The 25,320-nt window shown below is 42.8% G+C and overlaps 1 protein-coding gene across 1 annotated transcript in view; it reads right to left on the bottom strand.

The window, feature by feature from the left end:
- Window positions 1-13,742: 13,742 nt before the first annotated feature.
- SLC38A9 (solute carrier family 38 member 9) overlaps window positions 13,743-25,320 on the bottom strand; it is a 48,865-nt gene continuing 37,287 nt past the window's right edge. Inside the window, exons 15-16 of the mRNA XM_084278965.1 lie at window positions 17,028-17,117; window positions 13,743-15,366 (exon numbers count right to left, since the gene is read on the bottom strand). Coding sequence (XP_084135091.1) covers window positions 15,201-15,366; window positions 17,028-17,117 — 256 coding nt within the window. The 3' untranslated portion in view covers window positions 13,743-15,200. The remainder of the gene's footprint in view (window positions 15,367-17,027; window positions 17,118-25,320) is intronic.

The following is a 25,320-nucleotide window of genomic DNA, read 5'->3' as shown; positions in this document are numbered from 1 at the left end:
ATCTGCCTAGTGACTGCACATCGGAGCAGTTTGCTGAAACTTAGTCCAAGGTCCATGAGGTCCTTGAGCTCCTGAAATGACTTCCAAGGTTTGTAATAAATTGTGCTGCTGAAGTGTACCACAGTTAAGCAATTCGCACATGATAGAAACAATGTGTGGTGCACTGCACTAAAACCACTCTGTTATTTTAACTTTTCAGCCTTTGAAAGCGTTCAGAAGAGAACACAAACATACTGAAATAATATCTACAGATGTTGTGAAAAAAAGAAGAAAATTTGGGATTATGCCTCCAAATTATCACCCTCTGAGTACACGACTTGCTGAAGTATAAGCACTCCCTGCGATTTCCAGGGAGCCCTGTTTGAATTGCTTAGATCCCTCCAGCTGGGTCTGTATTTTTTAAGCCATGTTGGAGGAGTGAGAATTTGAGTGTGCAATGCCATAGGGTTAAGTGGTGATGTCTGGGAGGGAGGGGTTCGCTTTCAGGCACAAAAGGCCTGACAACAGTGCTGCTGAGTTTCCCTTCCTGGTGCGCAGGCTGGGCTTGCGTCAGTGTGAGTCAACAAACAGGTGGTGTGGGCTTTAGAGGAGCTGGGGCTTGAATGGTAATGCAAGCCCTGGGCTAAGGAACACATGCCATGTGCCCTGTTTGTTCCCTTCAAAGACAGCACAGCTGTACTGCAGGTAGCTACTGTGAAGATAAACGCCGCAGAATTGACAAGGGACCTAGATATTACCCTCATGGGTACAGATTCAGGGCACAGCTTTACCTTGTTCCTTTCTTTAATGCTGCTATTGCTGTTGTTATTAAAATAACAGATAATAATGCATTACCAGCCTTAGAGCTGCAATTTTGTTTGGCCATGTAACTTAGGAAGAACACAGCTGATAGCTTCCAGAGGCAAAGCCAAATGATTTCAGACATGATCCGCTAAGATACCGGTGCCCCCACACCAGCAGTAAGCAGCTGGGAACCATACTATGGTCCTATGGACAGAATCTTACAGAGCATGCACAAATGACACAGGCCCGTGCGAGTATAACAAGCTGGTGTGACAGTATTTTGCGCAGTAGTTCTGGTTTTCTGGAAACAAGAGATAAGAGCAGCCTCATCACAGAATCCCTGCACAAATCAATACAGCAAAAATCTCCTCACCACATACGTACTTGGTATGACTAAAGCAATTAAGAGGCATAAAAAGGCCATGCAGTTGCTAAAAATAGGTGAACAGGGAGTATCCCATCCCAGACTCAGCAGTTGGCAAAGGGTATGTGCTGCAGTCATTTATCATGAACCTGATCTTTGTTTTGCTTAAGAGCCCTTGAAGCATGTGATAAATGAACTTATATTGGAGCAGCCATGGCAGGTTGGCAGAGGAACTGCACATGCTTTTTATTGCCCAGTTACCTGCAGTCTTAAAAAACCCCCGTAATGGTCAATCAATATAGGTGACACGTAAAATCTGAGTGGTGTTTCACCTCTACTTTTTTCTCTGCTTCTAGCATAAGAACTGAGAGGAAAACGCTAAGCAGCAGTGGGAGGGGACATGGTACAGGTAGGTAAACACAGGTCTATAAAACATATTAGACTCTATTAACAAGTGACGTGTGTGTGATGCAATGCAATTTTAATGCTACGTGTGCTAAGCATGTACATGTTTCTTTCTGTGAAGTTGTTTGTACTATCCTTGTTTTTAAAAAGCCCTACAAACAAAACCAAACAAAAACCCAACTAGTTTTATAGAATGAAGATAACCCCAGACCTGTTTAAAAATCAGACATCAGCTCTGTATGGTAAAGAATCTGTTTGGCTTTATCACATTTACAGGCACCTGAGAGAAACGTTTCTGTAAGGCTGGTGATGAGGAGGATCACTGACAGGCTGTAGCCTTTGCTCTGAGTCTGCACCATGTGTTATGGAAAAGAAGGGGGAACCGGGCTTTCCAAATCTCCCATCTCCCAGCTGAGTGAGCGCTTTTCTCTGCGGGCATGGGCAGGACATGACCTGTCCGCTTCCTGGCTGTGCTTCAGGGACAGTTAGATGTGCTCTGTCAGGCAGGAGTAGCCTGCCTGACCAGAATCAGCAGGTGACCAAGACTGGAGAACCCCAGATTTCTGCACTTCCCTGGCTCCCATCTGTGAGGTAGGCTCTCCGTACTCTCATGACTCCAGGGATGACTGGAGATGCCTGCAGGGCTGGGTCACAGGCATTGCGAATATGCTGATGATACCTAAAGGGCCTGTTAGGCTTTGTGAATCACAGTCAGCACGGACACCGGGTATCTGTCAGTCTTCAGCCCTGACCCTTTCTACGTGCATATTTTAAATCTTACTCATCTTCGCTGAGAGTTGTTTGCTCAGTGCTCAATCAACACGTGTAATTGTTTGCAAGATAGGAAGCTTCCCTTTCCTCTGCAGCCTACTTCAAGCACAACCCTGTGTTGATTTTTCTTGCAGTTTGGTGTTGCCTAGGCCTGTATTTAAATGTCTCGTGAAGAAGCATATGCCTGTGTGTGCACACATACCTATTTGTATCAGATTAAATAAAACTACTGTAATTCAGGTCAGTGCTAGACTTTAGTGTAAGTAGGAAAAAAGCCTAGGTGCTGTAGACAAATTAAGACATCTGTGAGAAGGAGTGACCTTCTGCTGTCAGTGCAGTTCAGAGTGTACCTGGATCCTAAGCCTGCGGAAACAGGGGTGCAGCTCTGGCGAAAGAGACAGCTCTCAGCAGGAGGAGGGGAGAAACCAAGCAAAGGAAATGCGGAATCATCCCCTGGCATGTTTAGTTAATGCTGAGTGTGTATGTGATTTTATGTGTGTGTGAGTGTATGTGTTGTTATCCTTTAGTCTTGTAAGAGACATTCTGTCATTCCACGGCAAAGCAGTGTGGTGTGGATGGTGGTGTGAAAGGCCTAAGAAGTGGGGGAGCCTCACCTGAAAGCAGCAGAGAAGAGTGAAGAACTATGCAATGTAGAAGTATGCAATAGCTGAGGCGAGAGGCTGGGTGGGCTGCTTTAGTAAAGGAGGGGGAGATCTGGTTTGTTTTTAAACAGGGAGAAAGATGGCGGAGATGGATTAGTGTACGCCAGGATCCTGGATAAACTAGCTCAGCATAGGTCCTGCAGGCCTTCTCAGATGACATGACAGGGCATCCAGCACAAAAACATGCGGAGAAAGGCCGATTCCAGAAACACGGTGACTCAAGCATTTCCAAAACAGCGCTGTAACAACTTGCTGTCCAAACCTCCTGCTCTATTACATGTAATGCGCGTTCAGTGGTGCTGCTGGCACACTTCCCTCTTAGTCAGTATTGAACCTTTGCCCCAATTCAGAGTTGGGCGACCACTGTGCTGCTGGAGCTTCTGTCGTTACAAACAGATGTAAACCAAATGTCCCGATTCCTTGTAGTCATCAGTATCCTCTTACAGATGGTACAGTCGAATTCATCTTGGATCTAATGAGCTCGTGGGCACTTACCTCCTACTTTTCTCTGCCCTGAAAGTTGGTTACCAGAGTTTTTGGCTGGATTAACATTTACCTCGGGGAGCAGGAAACCATGGGGAGAGGTGAGGACAAACATAAACTGGAGAGTTGATGTCACCCATGTCACCCACAGACATGAAGAGATTCACTGATGCAGGGATCAAGGCAGCTTCCTTACTCCACAAGCCCTGGTGTAACCCTCCATGGGAATTTCTCTCAGGCCTTCTCTCTTTTTCTATCCTGGGACTTACTGCTGCAAAGAGGCATTTTTGCCTTTGGGAGATCTTGACCTGTCTATGAGACCTTCACTGCAGCTTGTAAATGAACTAGGGGAAAGTGCAATAATAAAGTTAGCAGCATTGAGCTTGGACCGAAATTATGATATCCAAATCTGTTGAAACTTCAAAAAGTAAGAAACCACACTGGAATCAAAAATTCAGGGACATCTCTAATCACTGGGTGCCATCACAAATATAAAGAAAGAAGAGGAAAGGCCTCTCTGTTGTTTTTTTCTTGGGTTTTTACATTTTTCCCTCTTTTTTAAAATACTGTTTTTTTCCCTGAACAAAAGACATCACAAGGCTCTATGTCACTTCCTAGTAAAACTTTTGCACTCTGTAAATGTGCCTGTTTCATACCACGTGGAAATCTGGAAATAAGAAATTGTATCCTAAGGGCAATTTAACTGAATTGATAGTCTGGCTTGGAGGAATCAAGTCTGAGTTTCTCCCAGAGCCCATTATTTGTCTGCTGAAATACAGTGAATTTTTCAAAGGTCAGGTGTTGCTTAATGTCTGCTGGAAAACCACCTTTGTAGATTTGCACTGAGGCAAGATGGTATTTGAATCTGCTGGAATGCTTTACATATTCATATTGCCTGAAGGCTGGAAACTTTTTATCACCAGCAGAGTAGCACAGATGACAGTAAAGATACAGTTCAGGCAATGGAAAATGAGATTAAAACAGTTGTTTTAAACAGTTTTTTTTAAAACAGTTGACTCAAATTTTCTTCAAAACAGTCTTTTTTTTTTTTTTAAATGCAGAAGGCCAGATGTCTTTTGTGGAGATCTACTGATTTGCAGGGTATGTTGTGCTGGATCCCAGAGATGGCTCAGATAAGAACAGCTTGGTCCCTGAATGGCCTTTAGATGTAAATATGGAAATCCCAACAGCTTTTCTTGGCTGCAGCCAGAAGAGTGACATGCCATGTCCCTGCAGCTCAGACTGAGGTGAATAACGCCCTACAGCATTTCCCTCTCTGCAGCATTGTTGCTGGCCAGATCACAATTCATTCTTTTAGCAGTGATAGTTTCCACAAATCCTACTCTTCAGTATATAACTCTTCCTCCAAGAACTACTACTTCCTTTCTACAACTCTTCAACCACTCTTAAAAATTTAGTTGCAAAAAATACAAAGTTGGAGCAGAGCTACTGAAAGATGAGGGAAGGACATGGGTGGCTTTTGTACTAACATCTAGTTTCTGGTTCTGCAGCTGACAGGATCCATAGCTCTACTGATGCCTGGAGATCTCTGGGTGTGTGCAGCCACATTCCCGTCCACACAATAGCTGGAAAAATTGCCACTGCAGCCTTGGAGAACATGCCTTTTCTTCACAGTTGCAGCCCATTTACATTACTGCAAGATGCAGACCTAAGACCACAGTCGGCAACACTGCAAATGATTAGGGATGGTCTACCTTGTGGGATGTATTTGTGAGTTGATTTAAGTAGTTAGGCACTCACACTAAATAAGAATATTCATGTACTCCATTACATAACACGTTTTAAAAAAACCCCAGCAAATAACAAAACAGGGAACAATGCAACATGCACACACCCAGGAAAGGAAAAGAAAGAAAACCTGTTGAATAAGTAGTGCTATAAAAAGCAGTAAAACTTTTGCCAGGGATCTTGTAGTCTCTTGCAGAGATTTACAATTGTGTTTGATCCTCCTTCAGTTTCTCATGGGACCTTTGTCATTCTTTATTATGAGACTGACATCAGTCAGCTGGTGTGTAGCCAGTTGCACTAATAATAAACTGGCAGGGAGATCAGAAATTACTGGAACTACTTGGTCATCTTGAAGCTGAAAAAGGAAGACTACTCCAAACTCCTGAAGGCAAAAAGACCCACACTTAAATGCCATTTCTATAACAGTTGGTTCACAGCAGAAGCAGTCTACAAAATTGAAACTGCTTCAGTTTGTTGAATGCTGTGTTGGCCTTAAGAGTTGAGATGAGGGCCAGGCAACAGAATCTTCTCATCCAAGAGGGACTCATTTGATATTAGCAAACAAAAATATACATTGTCTGTGACCAAACCTGTAAAAGCATAGAAATACAGAAATAATTTATTAAGAAGAATGACTTTTCATACCATACTGCCTACAGCTCAATAAGTAATTGTCTCATATGGTTTATAGTCTAATATGGAGCATTCAGAAACTGCACAAGCTTTTGCATCAGCTACTCAAGCACAGCGTGTGATGGATTTGCATGTTTGACTGCTCCAACTGCACAGTTATTTTGAAGAAATTCAGCTCTCCTGTGCTGAGGTCATTCACTTACAGCTTTATAGTTCCACTCTGGCTCCACAGGAGTATGTAGCGCTTTAGGATATCTGGCTGACTGCTTTGGAGTATCTGGCTGAAGTGAAAGCTCGATGAAGTTTGGGAGTATTTTACTAATACTGGTATGAGTGGTAAGAAGATGGAAACAATGACACAATGCTTTCCTCCATCTCTGCACCTCTAGGCTTCTGGGTGGAACCGCACATGTCCTGAGGTAGCTTTTGCCATTTTTCTAATAATTTCAGATTATTTCTTCCACAGCTTTGGTGTGCTCACTAAGGCATGGTTTCATCCCCTCTGGAAGTTCCTTAAGGAAGAACAGCAAAGCAGATTGCAGTCATACCAAGTTTAGCAGCACCAACTTATCTGCCAGCTGGGGTGCACCCTCCAGATGTGAACAACTGGAAACTGGAGCTAGCCAGGAGCAGCTGCTGCCCTGTACTGCATCTGTGTATGTCCACCCATGATTGCCTCCCCTCACTGCCAGTGGGAAACAAACCTATTGAATTCACTCACTCCATCACGGCTAACATATAACGTGAGATCAACATCCTTAGAAGTAGAACCATGATGTTTTATTGTTCCTGAGAGCCAGGCTGTCAAACTGACTCTGGGTGGACTGGGTATCAAGGATCACAGCCCAGCATGGGCAAACTTTGTGGCAGAAGGTTGCAGTATGGACTTCTGGGGTTCCAGCAACAGCAGATTGAAACACACTATTTGTGTGCCAGGCATACCCCACGGTGCCCTCTCTAAACAGGTCAGCACCAAAATGTGAGTGCTTAGGCTTCTAGATTCCTAAATGAGATTCTTCCCAGTTGAGTTGCACAGGTCACCAGAGGACAACTTGACTCTGACACTCAGAGGGCTAAGCGGCTCTATTCATCTGCTGAAGAACTGTTATCAGGAGTGCCAGAACAGGGATGGTTGGTTGTTAGGTTAAGCAAAACTGCGCTAGTTGGCCTAAAAAAGTGTGATACAAGGGACAAGTGGTGGGACTGATGGGGAAGAATGTGCCAGAAAACTGAGTTTTGAGTCTTCTGTGACTTTATATATCGTTTGGCTTAACATTTTAAAATAAACGTGGTCAAAAAAGTTCACAGCTCCTCTCCAGCTGTCTGCTGGCTTGAGGTTTGTGGCTCTCGTCAGTAATGAAGGTAATGAACTGCATGGAAATTCACACAGCACTTAGAGAAGGGAGGATCTTTTAAAGCCCTGGGACCATTCCTTACAAGTGTTTTTGAAGAGGGAAGAGTGCCCTTAGTGTTTTCTTCTTCCCCAGAAATACATGACAGCATCTACACACAACGGATTATTCACCAAATTTAGTGAGTTCAGCTTGGTGCATACTTTCCGTATGGTTCAAGTGCTATAAAACACTCCACAGAGAAACGCTGTTGACAAATATCTAACAGGCAAAGAAAAAGTACATAGGGGAGCAACAATGCAGCTACACACAAATTCCAGAATGCTTGTAAATTTTTTGCCCGAGGAGTCAAAGAAAAGCAAGATCCACCCTGGGATTAAATAGCCAGCTGAGAGTACTTCAAAGGTATCATGTTTTTTTCCTGCATGAGTGATCATTGCACACACCCCCTCCTCCCAAACTATTAAAAAAATCGGACTGTGTTTCACATTTATATTTTGTGGCAGAGGTTTTTTTGGGGAGGTGTGGAGGGGGTTGGTACTCACCTTTTCAGTGACCTTTTTTTGAAGGTAAATGTCTTATACCACACTAAACAATATTGCATGTAAACTGTGATGCAGGTCTGACTGCACCTGAATAACAGCTGCTGAAGTGCACCCAGCTTTGTGTGTGGAAAGCTAAGTCCTGCTGCTTCTGATGGAATCTTCCCCTAACTGCCAGAATCTTTTCAAGAGCAGTTTCTCCAAGGTCTGAATCAGTGCCCATTCAAAGCAAAGGGAAAGATTCCTATTGATGGCAGCTGGCCCAAGTAAGCCAGAGGTCTAGGCTGCCCTTGCCAGAAAATTTTGTTTATGTGCTTTCTGATGACTTTTAAAGCTTCTCTTTTTGTAGTTGTCTTTCTTATGGATCTTACTTTTCAGTGAATTTTTTCCAGACACTTCACATACTGGATAAAGCGAGGTTGATTTGTTTCTGCCCCTGACTCAACACAGATGATCATTTTATCAGATTAACTTTTAGGAGACCTGCTTTAGTCGGGGTGAACTGGGAAGCATATGCAATGTTGAAACATTCTGCCATCCCATGGCCCAATTTTCCCGCTGTAAACACATGGGATGAAGGTAAAAGACTCAGTCATTTGCTAAGGAAAACAGTGCAGTGCCCTCACAATAAAACCATAGAAGCCAGGTTTTTAACAAGTTTACCCAATGGCTGAAGTTTACTTGCGTTTGGCCTGGGAGGTAAGTATAGACATTCCAGTGTGGATGGGGACTGGGGGCAGACTTCACTGTGGAAAGAACTGGGACAGTCTCGTAAGCTCCCAGGAAAGGCGTGGGAGCCTGTGGTCACCTACATACTCCTTCGATGCCACTAAATGACAATTTATTACCAAGGTGCAAACCAGGTGAACAAACCTGTTTGAAAGGGGATCACTAGGGCATCTGTGTTATCTGAAAAAGGGACAGGAAAGGAATGAAAAACTGTGCACCTTTAGGTAAGAGTTTATTTCTGGAGGAGCTGTAGCCCATCATTTATTGCAATTGCTATGATGGGGTGGCTGGCTGCCTGCAGAAAATAAATTATGTCTGTGGTATAAACAAGTGCACTCAGAGTGCAAAGACTGTCATCTTCTGGTTTTAACCAAACCTGTTTTCTTCTGGAGTAAGAGTAGGAACAATATATGCAGTCACAACTCAAGTTTTCATAGACTAATACTGTTTTAGGCCAGATTTCTTATCGTTTAAAAAAATCCACACACAGCCCCCATGGATTAAGTCTTTGTTACCCCTTCAATATCCCAATTAATTATTCAGAGAAGAAATCACAACTAGCTGGAATTTGGCTATCAGAGGTTACCTCTAACTTCTCACTCCTTTGGTGTACAACATATCAAGAGGAGAGACAAGATAGCACTTCAACCTGAACCACCACCAAACTAAATTTAGGGAATTGTTGGCACCATAAAGAAACGTGAAATGTTCTCAAGAGCAGTGTAATTCTAGTCGCAGGAAGAAGACAGCAGCTTCCCGGACGACAGCGATCTGCTGGGGGGGTGGTGACAGAGCGGCAGGATGTGATCTTTTCCCTGTTGTTGTCAATCTGGTTGCACCCTCAATAGCAGTTCTATTTCCATAACAGAGGGCTCTACTTATGCAAATCCTCTCTCCCGGGCCAAAAGGCTGCGGACAGGATAGGTGAGGTTCAGCCTTTCACAACAGAGAGTTGTGCTTTTGAAGGGGCACAAGGAGAAAAGAAGGTAAACTACTACCGAGCTCTGCCAAATCCCAAACCCACAAAGCCAGCGCAAAACATCGGTGGGAATCATCTCCACTGCCGCGTCACCCTGCACCAGCCCAGCCCCCCTCAACTCTTACGCTGGAAGGTGAAGGGATGCGCCTGAGTTTGCTTACGCTAACTTGGTGTCCTGGCCGGGGCTCTTGTTACCCATCTGTCTGCAGAAACTTTGCATATTCACTGCGGAGATTTGAAAAAAAAAAAAAAGCTTCGATACAAACCAGCCTCTCCTCTCCTCCCATAACCGGCCTCTAAGTTCAACGCCCTGTGGTAATTTCATAACATAATCTCCTTTTGCTCCAAGAGATGAAGCCAGCTGGGCAGTGGGGACAATGTCTCTGTTTGGTGTGGCATTTATCTAGCCTGGAACTCAATGTGTAGGCATTTCTCCTGCCCTCAAACTGCAGCTGAATGACTTTGCTGTGTTGATTTGAAATGACCTGACTAATCTCAACTTCCTCTAACAGTTTAATGAAATGTCAGAAGTGAACAAGGTCCAGAGAATTGAAAGAAGACCATTCAAACAACGATGAAAAGAAACACATGGACAGCAGTTTTTAAACAGTCTTTGGGCTATTGGAAGTAATTCAGTGAGCTTCAGCTAAGCTGTAATATAAACATACTAAGAAGGGACCAAAAATGTTTTATATAAAGCCGTATTTTTCATCTGGACTGCTTAATCTACTTCAGGATTACAAAAAAGGAGTTATATGGGAAAAGCAACAAGTAGGTAAACCTGAAAAAAAGAATGAGACCCTTCCTGCACCTCTCAGAGCAGTTGCTGTTTGGAAACACAAACTTCAGAGCAACAGTTACGTAGCACTGGTTCCACCATCTTAAATTAAAGGAGCGAGAAGTAGTGAGGATCTGGCAAGCTGAGTCCTGTTCCTTTCCAAGAAATGTTTAATGGTGTTCCCAACTGCAGAAGAAATTACACACACTGATCATGACTCCAGGCTGGCAGAGTACCCACTCAGAGGGGAAGGCTTGCTTACACTGCACTCCCCCACCAAGCATGGCACAATGAGCTAAACCGAACATATCACAGCCTTGCCTATCGTTAATATTTCAGGTCCTACTGGTAAGTGAGAGAATGAAGCTGAAATAATGTTTTCATTACTGAAGAGACTCCCCCCAGTTTTCATGAACTGCACATGAAAGGAATTTCTGCTTCCACCCTAAGGTGAGAGAGACACTGTTTTGCTGGTACCAGCTATTACCAAGCCCTCATTCTTTTCCCATTACTGTTTTTCCTCAGGTGCTTTCACGTCCATTATAATCATGACAGACGTTTAGCGTGGCTGTCCTCTGGAGCAAAACATCCTGAAAGGCAAAAAGCCCCATGATTTCCACAGGCTACCACCTCTCACCTTCCTCACTCCCATCCCACTGCAGAAAACAGCCCCTGTGGCACGCACCAGCTGTACACATGTATGTGCACAGGAGTCTCTGGGACTTCCCAGGACGCACACCCTGTGTCGCAGGCTCCACTGTTCGACCCCTGGGAAGTGTCTCCTCCTTCCCCTGGCAGCATCGGCACTGCTGCCCCTCTGCTTTCCGCTACTGGCCGTGCGGAGGGACACGGGCCCGTGGCGGAGTTTGAAGTGACCCTGGGGCTGAGCCCACAGTCCTGCCTGTTAATGAACGTTTGCCCCAAGTCCAGCACTCAGGTTAGGAGCTGCCAGGCCTGCGCAAGGATAGGGAACCAATTACTCTTGCAACCTTTGCACCTGCAAGCTGACGCCCTGTGGAAAACAGGTTAGATGATCACGTAAGGTAAAGCCTGGTGGAGGAGGGAGCAGTCTGGAGGCTGGGTGGACGACCTGTCCCTCCCACACAGAGCCAGTTCAGCACTGCCACACATGCCGTTACCTTCACTGGCTCTTGTATGTGGCACTTGACAGGCTGAGCTTTTAAGAAAGAAGGAAATGGTGCATAAAATGTTCTCTCCAAGCCCCTCCATTTAAGCGATGCAAGGTTTGAATCCTGAAAGCTCACCTGTGCTGTCAAGTTCATCCGAGATACAGGATTTAAGACAGTAACGTTGTATTGTTAAATCAGACTGAACAGGAAAAATTTATTTCTGGGAACAGCTGGAGTTGTGAGTGACTGGAATAGAAGGGGAACCTGGAAGCTAGTAAGCAGAGTGATCCTGAAGACTGCTAGAAGCTGAAAGGAAGAATCTAGGCCATGATAACATTAAGAAACCAGAACAGACGATGCTAGGCAATCAGAGAGAAGGCAATGAGGTTAGTACAAGTGTGGCTACAGAGAAGGTAATTCCTTCTCTCACACGAGGCAGATACAAAATCCCCATCACCTGTCCTTGTCCTTAGAAGGGACTTTGGTTCATCACAAACCTCCCGCTGAAAAATTAATCCCTTGGTTTTGGTGCTCAGACTGTGTGTAATCACCCACAGACATGTCCACAACTTCACCACTCAAGCATGTCCACAACTGCTCTTGGAGCTTCCTGGGAATTTCCCTGGCTACTGATGCTTTGGCAATGTCTGCAGGTCATGCTGGGTTAATGTGTTATGTATCTCGAGAGCTGGATTTTAGCTTGATGGTATCAGCACAGATGATTACAGCTGCTTGAGCCCCATACAAGGAAAACTTCAGTTTGCATCACATAATACGGAGGGCTGAATTCTGAGAGCGCAGTGGGGCAGTGATGGTGCCAACAAGAGCCTAATAATGTTACAAAGAAAACCTTTGACTCCCACTCAGTGCCCAGAGCTGACAGTATGTTACCTCACCGCTTAGTCCAGCAAAGCTCAGATGTGAAAAAAGAATTCAGTACTTAAAGCAGAAATTATTTTTCTTCTATGGAAAGGTAATAATTGGCATTTCACAATACACTACTGGATCCATGTATTACTCTTCCTGCTCCACTAAAACACATGATTTGCTGGAGCAGAGAACACAAGGAATTAGAATTAGCTGGCCATCACTGCAGGCCACATGGGCAAGCAAGATGAAGTGTACATTTGTGGAGAACGACATTTTGTGCTTGCATGAAAAGAGACAATACAATCTACTAGACCATTTAGGTTAACCATTAAATTTTAGAATATTACTTAGGATGTTGACTCTTGTGAAGGGAAAAAACCCCTCAACTGAAAATACCACTCTACTTATACGGTCCTAACTTACTTCTGACACTCGTGAATATCTCAACTGCATGTAGTAAAATTAAAGAATAAAATAAAAATTCTTACAATTTATTTCCCTATCAGAAAATGTCCTTCAGCTGGTGACAGTTTAATGAAATATTTGTTATCACTTTAATACTTACCAAGGCATTATTCAAATCAAAGCTGTTGAAGACCTGTATAAACAAAGAGTGTGGCAAGAACCCATCTCTGTCACGCCGAGCCAAAAACGGCTTTCAGAAAGCTACAGCAGAATTTCCTTATAAACACTAGGTCACTGTGCATTGCACAACTGGAAAAGTGACAGATATAAGATGCAGTTAAAGACACTTCACTGTGAACTCTGTCTTACTTTTGAACTTTTGTAGAACCTCTAGATCCTAACAGAACTTAATTCTGCTAAACCCACTGAGCTTTCCCCTATCTGGTTCAGTGGGAGGATTTAATTTATGGAATCATATCCCGACTGAACATGGAAGGACGTTATCAAATTGCAGTACCTTCACTCATCACAGTTTGTACTGAATTAAGCACTGATAAACAGGCTCAAGAGCTTAATGTGAATGAGCCCTCTCCTGCATCTTTCGTCCTCTCCTTTTGGCATTCACTTTTCTGTATCAAATAACCATGGAGCTGTAAACTTGTAAAAATTGTTGGAAGGAAGAGGAAGTTTGCTGGAAAGTTAAAAAACCTAAAACCCAGATCTAACTGGTGCAATAACACCGCTGAGAACATTGAGGGGATGCAGCCATCAAATTACATACAGTGATGAGTACCTAGACATTCAGGGAAGTATTTTATGGGAGAGGTCAGACTCAATCCCTAAAAAGCAGATGTGTTGGCCAGTGCTAATGGTGTCAGCACTGCAAGATACATTGTGGGGCAGTGGAAAGGGTGCAGACAGACCCTAGAGAATAAGGGAACCAAGACATGGAAGACAGGAGTACACAAGGGGAAAATGACCAGGATGGGGCACATACTTCTAATATGGAACAGATGATGGATGTATTCTCCAATTCTGATTTAAAGGCACAAAAAGTTCCACAGGGAAAAAGTCTCAATATAATCTGAAGTCATAATTATATTCTACAGGTAACAGCCCAAACTTGTACGATCTTGTATTTCATACAAAGCACAGGTCATTTATTCATTTTGGTGTCCTTTACACAATTTCAAGAGCCTAAATCAAGCAATGGATTGCATCATTACTGAAAAAATTCCCACAATTTTACAGAGAAGCATGGTGGATTACCTACGTTATGTTTTTCATTGTCTTTCTGATGAAAATATGAACTCTTACTCTACAATGTAATTTTCTTTCCCAACTCAAGTCCTACTTCACAAATATTGCATTGCTACTGTATTTTTTTTCTCTTTTACTTTGGAATTTAGCATTGCTCGGAGTCTTCTTTCAATTATTATACATTTGTTGATTATTTTAATACACTGAAACCAGTACAAAGAGTTTTTACTCTTTTTCCAACAACACAGGATGACATTCCACTAGCATCTGGCAACTTAGTTTTCACATGTTTTGGTTTAAGACTCAGCCTTACAGACAGTAGGTGAAGGAAGGTTTCTGTGTGCCTACGCATGTACACTCAGTAAACAAGAAGTTAAAACTGAAAACCCCAAACCCACAACAAAACCCTTCCCAGATTCTTACAGCCTCTGTTAGGAATTATCTAAAACTTATTTAATTTAGTCCACAATTCTGAAAAGTGCTAGCTTTCCTGTGATGGAGATCATGTCCAACATGCATCCATAACACCACATGCAACTCCTGACAAGACAATTTCACAGCACACAATAGCCCAGTTAAAAGAGTTGAAGTGAGGTCACGCCTGGAATTCTAATTTTAATTGTTGTCTTCTCTTTTTTTTATCCTTCTGACTTTTTTCATTGTAACATCACAAATAACTTGTGTACATATTGGTTCTGAATAAAACACTGAGACATGAGTTTATTGTTTCTCTTAGTTGGAATTTCCTAGAGGAAAAATATTGCCAAAACAATTTAATAGCATATTCAAAATTAAGCGTGCATTTTGACCCAAATTACTATAAATTAACCTAAAAAGAAAGGGGGGGGGGGAAAGACAGTAATTTCTTCATTCTCCAAACAAAACAGGAAAATAGTTGCAACAAACAGGCATTCCGAAAGTCACAGAACAATACTGTGAAAACATGTTTACTAATAAAGGTAAGGACAGTTCCTGTGTAGGAAACAGGAGTCCTCCATCCAAGTCAAAAAGCTGTGTGTTTTGAGAAGTGTGCTGTAAAAAATGAAAATATATGAGCTTCAACAAAACCAGAACTACCTCACTCAAACATGAACCATTTCACTTCTCACAAACCTGTGGGTTTTTTAGAGGAGGGTTTCTTGCCAAGCACCTGAAAGATGTGTTTTGAATTTGTTTCAAAGGTGCAGCTTTTCTCCAGATCATCACACTGGGGACTGTTCCTTCTCATGTGTGACAGTGTTGCTCAAGGCTGTTGCCAAATGTCACAGTACCACTTGTGACAGCCACAGGGAGAAGGGGGAGTTTTCACAATAGGAATTGTGCAATCAGATTAGCCAGTCCAAGGAGGATTATAAAGATGTGAGTGATCAATGCTGGCCACGTCAGCTGCCCAGCACGATGCAGGGAGATCACGTAGATGAGAGACGGATACACAAATACAAAGGCCAGACCACATGTTGCTCCAGAGTATCTGAGGAAAGAGAAGGAGAAGACAAGGGAAAAGAAAAAAAAAGAATGCTTTCTGTTAACTCTAATTTCTTGTTGTCATTTCCCCCCCTCATACCAATGAACAGTCAGGGAACAATGACTAAACATCACTAAACATCAGTGTCTGTTCCTTCCAGTCCTTTACCTCCTGCAGCTAGTTAAGGGCACTCAGTTATCCAAGTCGCTCATCCCCCTATACCTTAAGTCTGACACGCCTCTGACGTTGCAGTGACATCCCCAGAAGCTTCTGGGGACTGACTCCCCTGCAACAGAGAAAGTCTGGACAGCACATCCTTTCTTCACTGCCAGAACTGCAAATCACATTGCGCCCCAGCCATGTGAGGGGAGATGTTACAGCTCGTAAGCACAGAAATGCTCCTGAAATGGCAACTTTTATTTTAACTTATTTAATGAGCTCCCAGCAAGGCATTCTCCAGACCTGAAAAGATCAACATGCCCTCCTGGTAACATGATCAACCACAGCAAGTGAAACATTCAACTACACTTTTTCTAACCACTCCCTGCTTACCAAAACCTTCTCACTATTTTCTCCTACTGTGAGTTTCCACCTACTAAGCTATACTGCAGCCAAATGTATGCTACTAACTAACAGCATACTTTATTTCAAATATTTGAACATTCCTTTTAGACAGAGGATACATCATAATGCAGAGTAACCATCTACATCATGAAAACAGCAAATACTTAAGTTACACTATTTATAGACAATTTATCAGGTGGAAATTCACTGTACAATATGTTTGGTTACTACATGCAATATATACACATCAACAGAGGTCAGGATCAGTTTGCAAATAGAGAAATGTATGGCAAGATATTTATCTGGAATTAATAACTAGACCATCTCTATTACTGAAATACAAAAATTTTCATTAAAAGGAGAGGTAGAAATAGAAGGAAATGGTAAAAACCTCAAAGATCAGCCACTGAGGGCAAGTAACTTATTTTGCTACTCTGGTCAGACCCAAGCCTGTCATTCTGGTTTTATAATTGCAGATTTCTATATTTTTAAACACCTCCCTCTCCTGGTTGCTGTAGAAAAGATGGAAACTAGGAATGAACAACAATGATTACAAATATGGTGGTGTAAACTGTAGAAAATAAAACCTCATTAGATTTTTTTTAATTACTTTCAGTTAGAGAGGACCTAGGTGTTTATTAACATGGTGAATTTAGGATATAATTTTGAAGTACAACTTTTATGTCACTTGTCCCTTTGAAGTCACTTGCTTTCTTGTACTTTCATTAAGGACCTTTAAAACGGCTTCAAACAGCCTTGACAAAAAAGCTTGAGAGAAGCCACTCAATAACCAAGGAACTTTTCTGCTGACACCACATTCTTTCATGTATATAGCTAGAAGGTCCTCAGATACAGCTCCAATGAATCTTGAGGAATCACCCCAATCACCTCATATACGGAGGCACAATTACAGACAGTAGCCTGTCAGAGCTTTGAAAGAGCTAATTGTTTATATTTCTAAATCATTATTTACAAGTTTAAAAGCTGTAAGCCTCACAAAATATAAAGACAGGATTACTTGCACTCAAACTGTTCCTTTTTAACATCAAGGGGTAGACATGCAACAACATCACAGGCAAGCTCACTGTGCGAGCAACACTCACCTTATGATACCTCCTATATTTGGATAAAATCTTGCCATTGCTACTCCAGCTCCTACAATTGCTATGTTCAGGGCAAGCACATGGAAAATGCTGCAGGAAAGTGAGGAAAGAGCGTTAAAATCTGTGCTGTATTTATTACAAAATGCCACCATTATTTTTCATTTACACTAGCATTTAACTGGTACTCGGATGGTGTTTCCATTTGCACAACTCACTCTATTCAAGCTAATTAATTTCACAGCAACGGTAACATCTACTGAATATTCAGAGTGCCAAACTCTAAATATCTAGTGTTTTGACTCAAAATATTCTTAAGGAGTAAGTATGTGTAATTTGGCAGTTGTTCTGAAAAACACCGTAAGTGGTACTCAGCACTCAAGTATTTCAGATGAGTATTCAAAGACCAAAGAAACAATACTGTGTAACTTAATTCCCACAAGAAAGAATTAGCTTGTTGGGAGAACGATCTGAATTGCTCACAGTGAACTAATGGAAACCAGAAGAAAGGAAAAGACTCATTGAGTGGAAAACTTTACATAGAATACTAGGGGGGAAATAACACCTTAGAACTTGAACTCTAATGCTTATTGATAGAGGGCTAACATTGAGAATGCCAATTAATACAGCCTGTGTATTACTTTGGCTGGAATTTTTTCTTGAACTTGTTTTTACAAATAATCTCCTGTTGCTTTCCTTTTTGCTTTGAGGATGAAAAAAAGGGGAGATTTTCTGTTCTGCAAAAGCAACTTTTAACGCATCTAACTCAGTTTAGTTCTGCACAGAGCTGACTCGGGAAAGTTTCACTTCAGAGAATATGACATGCTGGCACATTTTAACGCACAATAAAGTAAGGAAATACAACAAAAAATATGGTATTTTGGTCACATTCTCTGAAGGGAAAGTTGTCACACAGAGGAAGCATACATAAACTTAAAAGGTTTTGTTTATTCTTCTGAAGGGTATGATTTCTTAAAATAAAAAACCCCAACCAAACCTGTAAGCAAATGCCTATTCTTTCTAAACTGTAGAAAGTATCTGTATTATGGAGGATGTCACTAAATAACAAGCTTTATAAAAGACCACTTCCATAGCTGAAAGGTTGGCTGACAGTTTCCCGGTTAGGAAGAAAGATTAGATCCACAAAGTAGTCTCACTACAGTTTTGGGGAACAGGTAATTTAAGGACAAAGGAGTAATTTAAGATACAGATCATTTCTCATGTTCTTTCTTAAAAATCTGTTTCAAAAAGACAGAAACAATATGTTTAATTTTGTATATAACATTTTAATAGTGGTACAAGAGGTGTACTCAGACTGAAGACAGCAGTGGAAATATAAAGTTAATTGGATATAAACTTGGTAAAACCCAGAGAATAAAAATTAAAATCTAAGTAATTTATTAAGGATAGAAGGATCCAATGTTTACTGCTTGTCTAATATTAAGGAAAACCAGTGAACTAACTGTTCACAATAAAGTGTCTGCCATTAAAAATGACTTCCTCTCCCTACACACATGGCAGATTCTGAGTCTCACTCTCAGATAGCACAAACGAAAACAAAAGTTTCTGAACACAGAAAATGATTGGCATTTCTTCCATCTCCCCCTGCCCCAAGGTTATTTTTTAGCAAGAGGGATTAAATAAGTGCAGGCTCAGAAATTGAAAACAGTTTTGCAAATCTGGGTCAGTTCAGAGTATTTTAGCAGAACACCTGAAAAAGGTCTCATATATTTCATCCTGCCATGCTTTAGAACAGAAGTGATTTTGTAGTTCAAAGTTGTGCCTTTTAAAAAAATTAATTCTAGTTCCTTGTCACTTCAAAGTGGTGCATGAGTGTGTTTGGTGTGAAAAGAAATATTTTTCAGCTTCTTGGTCTGGGAAAAAATAATTGGTTTGGGGGTGGGAATGTGTTTTGGCTCAAGAGAAAACAATGGTCTCAAAATGCTAAAGCTTTCAAAACAATTCAGTACTTGCTGAGTAGAGCTTTGCAGTTTTAACTGTTACAATTAAGCAGGATCCTCAAGAACAATACCAAAATCAAAAAGTCTGAAAATAATTTGAATCCATCTGTTTGCACTTCCCCCTTGAACATCCTTATTTCTTCTAGGTTTCTGAAGCAGCCCAAGTTGTATCCATATTATCAGAAAACAGGTGTTTAACCTGCAAACCCTTTCTTTTACATAGGTAGATAGTTCATCTCAGCATAACAATGAGAAAAAGTGTCATTCTTACTGAAGAGAAAGGCATTACCATTTATAAAACAGCTGTCCTGGATAATGAAGAATCTGACATGTAGGGTACTAGCAGCTGTATTACTTGAGAAAGTATTTTTCATAAACCTCCAAGTTTCGTGCAGGTCTCCTCCAGAAAGGACAAGCATTTCTCACAGCCCATGATATTTTAACAAGTTCTAAACTCCTCAGTTTTATCTGAAACTGGCTTGGGGGACCAATTAAAGACCATCACACGTTGCAAAATGGCAGTCTGAAAGCCAGTATTTTTTTGGGGGGGAGGGCACAGCTGTAGCACCTCTACTTATTACAATTATAGGAAGAAAAGTATTTAGATGATAGAAGAGATCAGAAAAGAATTGGGTCCTTTTTACCACCACCCTGCTGGCACACAGCTGGTCTCTAAGCAGCACAATTTTCTTTCTCGTGGTCAATGGCAGCAGTTTTGGATGGCCCACTGTGCTGGTTTTGGCTGGGATAAAGTTATTTACTGACCCAAGGGATATTTCATACCATATGACGTCATGTTCAGCATGTGACGATGGGGACAGAAGGACAAAAGGGGGACATTCAGAGTCATTTGGCATTTGTCTTCCCAAGTCACCAATACATGTGACCGAGCGCTGCTTTCCTGGAGAAGGCTGAACACCTGCCTGCCCCTGGGAAGTGGGGAATGATTCCTTGTCCTGCTTTGGTTGTGCGTGTGGCTTTTGCTTTACCTATCGAACTGTCTTTACCTCAACCCAGGAGTTTTGTCACTCTCACTCTTTCAATTCTCGCCACCATCCCACTTTGGGGGAGTGAGTGAGCAGCTGGGTGGGGCTGAGCTGCTGGCTACAGCAAAACCATGACACCCATGCCAGGGCTGGATTGTCCATCTGGGCAGCCTGAAAAGGGTTGACTGCTCTGCGGCACAGGTTGGGTTGCCTCAAGGTGGCTGTAACTCACAGAAGAACTGTGTACAGTTCACCCCCAGCAGTCCAAGCATGGCACATGGAGCTCCATCCCTTCTGTCCTCAGTCTCAGTATTCTCAGTGGAAAAGACTCTAGCTCATTTCTATGAAGCAAGTCACATCTCACCTGCAAAAATGCCGCAAAAAGCAGGGGACGAGGGTGGAAATCAAACTTTTCCTTAAGTCTTGGGGGTTTTTCCCCATTGCAAGGTTAACCTTTCCGATTGACAATTGAGAAATAATCTGATATGCTAGAAAATCATCAGAGGGAGTGATCTATTAACTTCTCTCCTGTGAAACTGGTAGTTACAGTTACGCCACTGAACAACAGTGACTACAGCTATCTAATTAATCTCAGCATCCTCAAAGTAAGAATCATACTGAAAACTCTGAAACCAAACCCTAGGAAAGAGGACATTTAAAGAAAGAAATTGATCTTAAATCCGCTCAGGTCAGATGCAAGGAAATTATAAGTGGTGGACTCAGCATGGAGTCACAGGGTGAACTGCTGCAGTTTTGCACGGCTGGGTCCTGGTGGAGAAGTGGGGCAGGGTGACTCCTGCAAGAAGCAGCCACAAGCTCTCTGCAGGCCCCACAGAATAAACACCAGCTGTCTCAAAGCCGGACCAGCCACTGACCAAGGCCAAGCCCATCAGTGATGGTCACAGCGCCTCTGGGAATCACATTTAGGAGAAAAAAACCCCACAAAAGCAGCTGCATTTTGCCACCAGAGAAGGAAGTGAGAAGATAGAAGAAATTGTGCAGACACCAAGGCCATGGAAGAAGGAGAGGGTGGGATGAGGCACTCCAGGTGCCAGAGAGAGAGATTCCCCTGCAGCCCATGGAGACCATGGTGGAGCGGGTGTACCCCTGCAGCCCATGGAAATGACGGGGAGCAGAGACCGTCTACAGCCTGTGGGAAGACTGACCCAGGCTGCAGCAGGTTTGCTGGGGGGCGTGTGACTCTGTGGGGACCAGGCTGGAGGAATCTGGGCCTGAAGGTCAGTACCCCATGGAAGGGATCTGCGCTGAGGCAATTGGTGAGGGGATGACGCCCTGACAGAAAGGACTCATGTTGGAGAAGTTCGTGAAGGACTGTCTCCTGTGGGTGGGACCCCACGGTGCAGCAGGGGAAGGGTGTGAGGAATGAATGCCCCCCAGCCCACAGCTAAGAAGGAGAACAACTCGTGAGGAACTGACCAAACCCCCCATTCCCCCAGTCCCTGCCCCTCCCCATGCCACAATATGGGGGAAGAAGAAAGCCACATGACCACTCAAGTGAAGCCTGCTGAGAAGGGAGGAGTGGGGGGAGGTGCTTTAAATTCTGGTCACGCTTTTCATTACCCCACTCTGGTGTCACTGGGTGTGCAGTGCAGTGTAATGAATTAGAGAGTTTTCTTTCCTTTGTTCCCTGTTGAGTCTGTTCTGCCTGTGACACTGATTGCGGAATGATCTCTCCCTGTCCTTATCTCGACTCCTGAGCTTCTCAATATATATTTTCTCTCCTGTCCAGCTGAAAAGGGGAGTGACAGAGTGCCTTTGGTGGGCATCTGGCCTCCAGCCAGGGCCAAACCACCACATGAAGACACACAATAAGGAAGACAGGAAAGCAAGGAAAAAAGCAAACCAGGATCATTTAAGTAAGAGGTTTCGAAAGGTTACTGTATCTAAAAATGCATTTTCTTCCTGGAAATCTCACTCAAGTGACATTGGTCAAAAGACTATGAATCACAGCAGTTAAGAAGTGAGACAGAAGTTAGGTAAAGAGCAGTTAACTAACTATGCATGCAAACAGCAGTAATGTGTTTCATTGCATCAGAGGACACACATCTGTGGGAGAACTGGCAGGTCTGCTGGGCTACCATGGAGTAAAAGGAGGATAATCTTTACAGAAAGCCAAGTGGTTTCTGTCCGTCAGCTTATTTAACCTCTCAGAACAGAAAAGATGTTATAAAGTTTTAAAAACTGAGCAGATGACTGTACAAAGCATTTTATGTGCAGCATAAAATTAGTCAAGGGAATTATCTCTCACAAATGCCACTAGCAAAGAGCCAGTAACGATAATTAAAGAAATAGCTTTCTGTACATTTCAGAAGATCCAGAGTCATGTAAGAAACAGCAGATAGACCACATGCCTCTGGCCTTAAGTCATGCATTAAATGTGTTTGCACACTTGCAAACGTATCTCACTTTAGGAAAAAAAGCCATTTCCCAATACACAACATTTTGGCCTGTCTCTACAAAACCACTAAGAACGAACAGTTTCTTGGGTTTCCTCCCAGTACGTCACTTCTGTGTTGCAGTATGTACGCTAATACCATTCCACAAAATGAGAAAAGGCATTAAGATGCCTTGTCTTGTCTCTAAATCTTCTGTACCAAGCACAGAAAGGCTGACAGCTTTGTCATGACGCCTGTTAGAAGACTAGTGGGTCCAGCATTAAGATGGGCAGAGCCACAGGTGACTGATCCTGGCTCATGAGAGGAAGGCAAATCCCTCATCCTGGAAGCAGGAGGGCTTTTGCTTGTCTCCTGACTGGAGGAGGACGGACACAAGATGCTACTGTTTCCTATTTGTGGCAAGCAAGCTGCCACGGCTCAGCTGATTCATTATATGAAACCTGTGAGAAGAAAAAATTATGTATTATCTGCCTAAGCTATTAAGTTTGGAAAGAGTGAGCTGCTTCATCATGCAAAACTACAGTTCAGCAGAGTAAAGCATCCTGAGTAGAAAAAATAGCACTGCAAAGTATCTAAAAAGCATGGGACAGAAGTCATGGGGATTGGTCTTTAGATAAGAAAAGGTCATCAGAAACTGCATAAATGATTCTTCTTTGTAATCCAGCTATAATCCATGGTCTACCAGAAAAGGTCAGGATACAAAACATGCTGGTTTTGGTAGAAATCAGCTTGGATTAGACCAAACATCAAGACGAAGAACTACAAAAGAGCAAATTAATACCTTGATGCTTCATCATATCCAGTGACAGATAAATAGCAGGGGAAAGAAAATTGTAACTAAAGCAAAGAATAAAATTGACCTAACAAGTCAATGCTAGGAACTAAAAACTATCTGGCAGCCCTATAAGCATGTGTGGGATCACATTATTCTATCAACAGTCATCTTTAAGATGCATCCATCCAAAATGCCAAGTGCTCCAACTAATAACTTAATGGCTATCTGTTAAATCCACCCATTGCAGCAGCATGTATTCCACATCTGCAAACAACTATCTGTGTGAAGAGGCCTGTCATTTAAAATCAGAGAGCTTCCAGATCATATGAAACCTGCAGCACATCCACGTGGCTATACACAGGGCTTAATAATGAAGATAGTAAAATTTATCATGGGGACTTGGACCAGCATAGGAGGTGGTGTTTCTTTGGTGGCTTGGACTTGCTTTTTTTGCTAAAAAAGAAGTGACTGGGGTGCATTAAGAAGAGCAAGGCCAGCAGGATGGTGAGACCACATCTGGAATGCTGTTTCGGACTCCCCAGATCAAGAAAGACAGGGAACTACTGGACAGAGTCCAGCGGAGGGCTACAAAAATGATCACAGAATCACTAGGTTGGAAAAGACCTTTGAGATCATAGAGTCCAAAATGATGAGGGGACTGGAGCATCTTGTATGAGGAAAGGCTGAGAGATCTGGGTCTGTTTAGCCTGGAGAAGAAACAACTGAGGGGGGACCTCATTAACACTTATAAGTATCTAAAAGTTGGGTGTAAAGAAGCCAGGGCAGGCTCTCCTCAGTGTTACCCAGTGACAGGAGGGGCAACGAGCACAAACTGGAACACAGGAAGTTCTGTTGGAACAAGATGAAAAAATTCTTACCTATGAGGGTGACAGAGCACTGCCACAGGCTGGACAGAGAGGCTGTGGAGTCTCCTTCTCTGGAGAGATTCAAGACCTCCCTGGACACGATCCTTTGCAGCCTGCTCTAGGTGATCCTGCTCTGGCACAGGGGTTGGACTACATGATTTCCAGAGGTCCCTTCTAAACCCCACCATTCTGTGAATATGTGAACCCCCCTTACTGTTCTGCTTTTTTTCTCTTGCTTCACCCTTTTTGTTAGGTATTTACATGTAAATTTTCTCCAGTCATGTGACCAGGAATATTCCCCTCCACATATACACACTGTGCACGTATCACATATATGCACCTTATCTATCTTACACAAGTAAAAGCTAAAGCCCGAGTCTCTGCAGGTCATCCCTTTTACTGCCCATGAATTATTAGCCCTGAACATTAAACATTTCATTAAGAGAAGTGAAGTAGACACAACTACCAGCAGAGTGCCCATTTTCATGCACAAAAGGCGTGGAACATATTTCCAGGTAGGCTCAGAGTGTATCAACAAGTTCCCCGGAGAAACATTATCAGTTTATCTCAGTAAGAGCTACTTCTTTGTGGGCCAAATTTTTCCCAAAAAAGGCAGTTCTGGGAAAAATCCAGACTACTGAAATTCTACCTAGAAACATGATACAGGCACAGTGCTAAAAAAGGACCTTCATCAGCTTTAGCTACTGGTGAAAACCAATCAAAACACGTATTTTACAATCGGGTTCCTTACAATCTTCCCAGAGTCAGGTCCTGTGGTTGCTACCAGTCTTCAGTTAGTCCTCAAAAACTGAATGCTGACATTGTCAGTTGTAAATGCACAGAAGCCAGAACTTGGATGTCAGTTGAATGATTTTTGTGCTATGTTTGAGATACCAGGGATGCCAGAAGCAGACACAGCCAGCCAGCCAGCCAGGATATACTACCTTGTAAATCGGAGTAATTTAAGCCAATAGATTGAGAGCAGCCCCAAGGAGGAGGAGGACATGGGAATGTTGATTGATGTGAAGGTCAAGATGTCCACTGACAGCCCAGAAAGCTAACCAGGTCCTGGGCTGCATCAAAACCAGCATAACCAGAAGGTCCAGGGAGGTGATTCTGCCCCTCTGCTCTGCTCTGGTAAGGCCCCACCTGGAGTACTGTGTCCAGCTCTGGGGTCCCCAGTACAGGAAAGACATGGAGATGTCAGAGCGAGGTCAGAGGGCAGCCACAAAAATGAGGGGGCAGGAACACCTCTCCTGGGAAGACAGGCTGGGAGAGTTGGGTTTGTTCA

This window comes from Gallinula chloropus (genome assembly GCF_964237585.1).
Source record: "Gallinula chloropus genome assembly, chromosome: Z".
NCBI lineage: Eukaryota > Metazoa > Chordata > Aves > Gruiformes > Rallidae > Gallinula > Gallinula chloropus.
The sequence above is the reverse complement of the archived record's forward strand: the minus strand, read 5'-3'. Positions and strand labels throughout refer to the sequence as shown.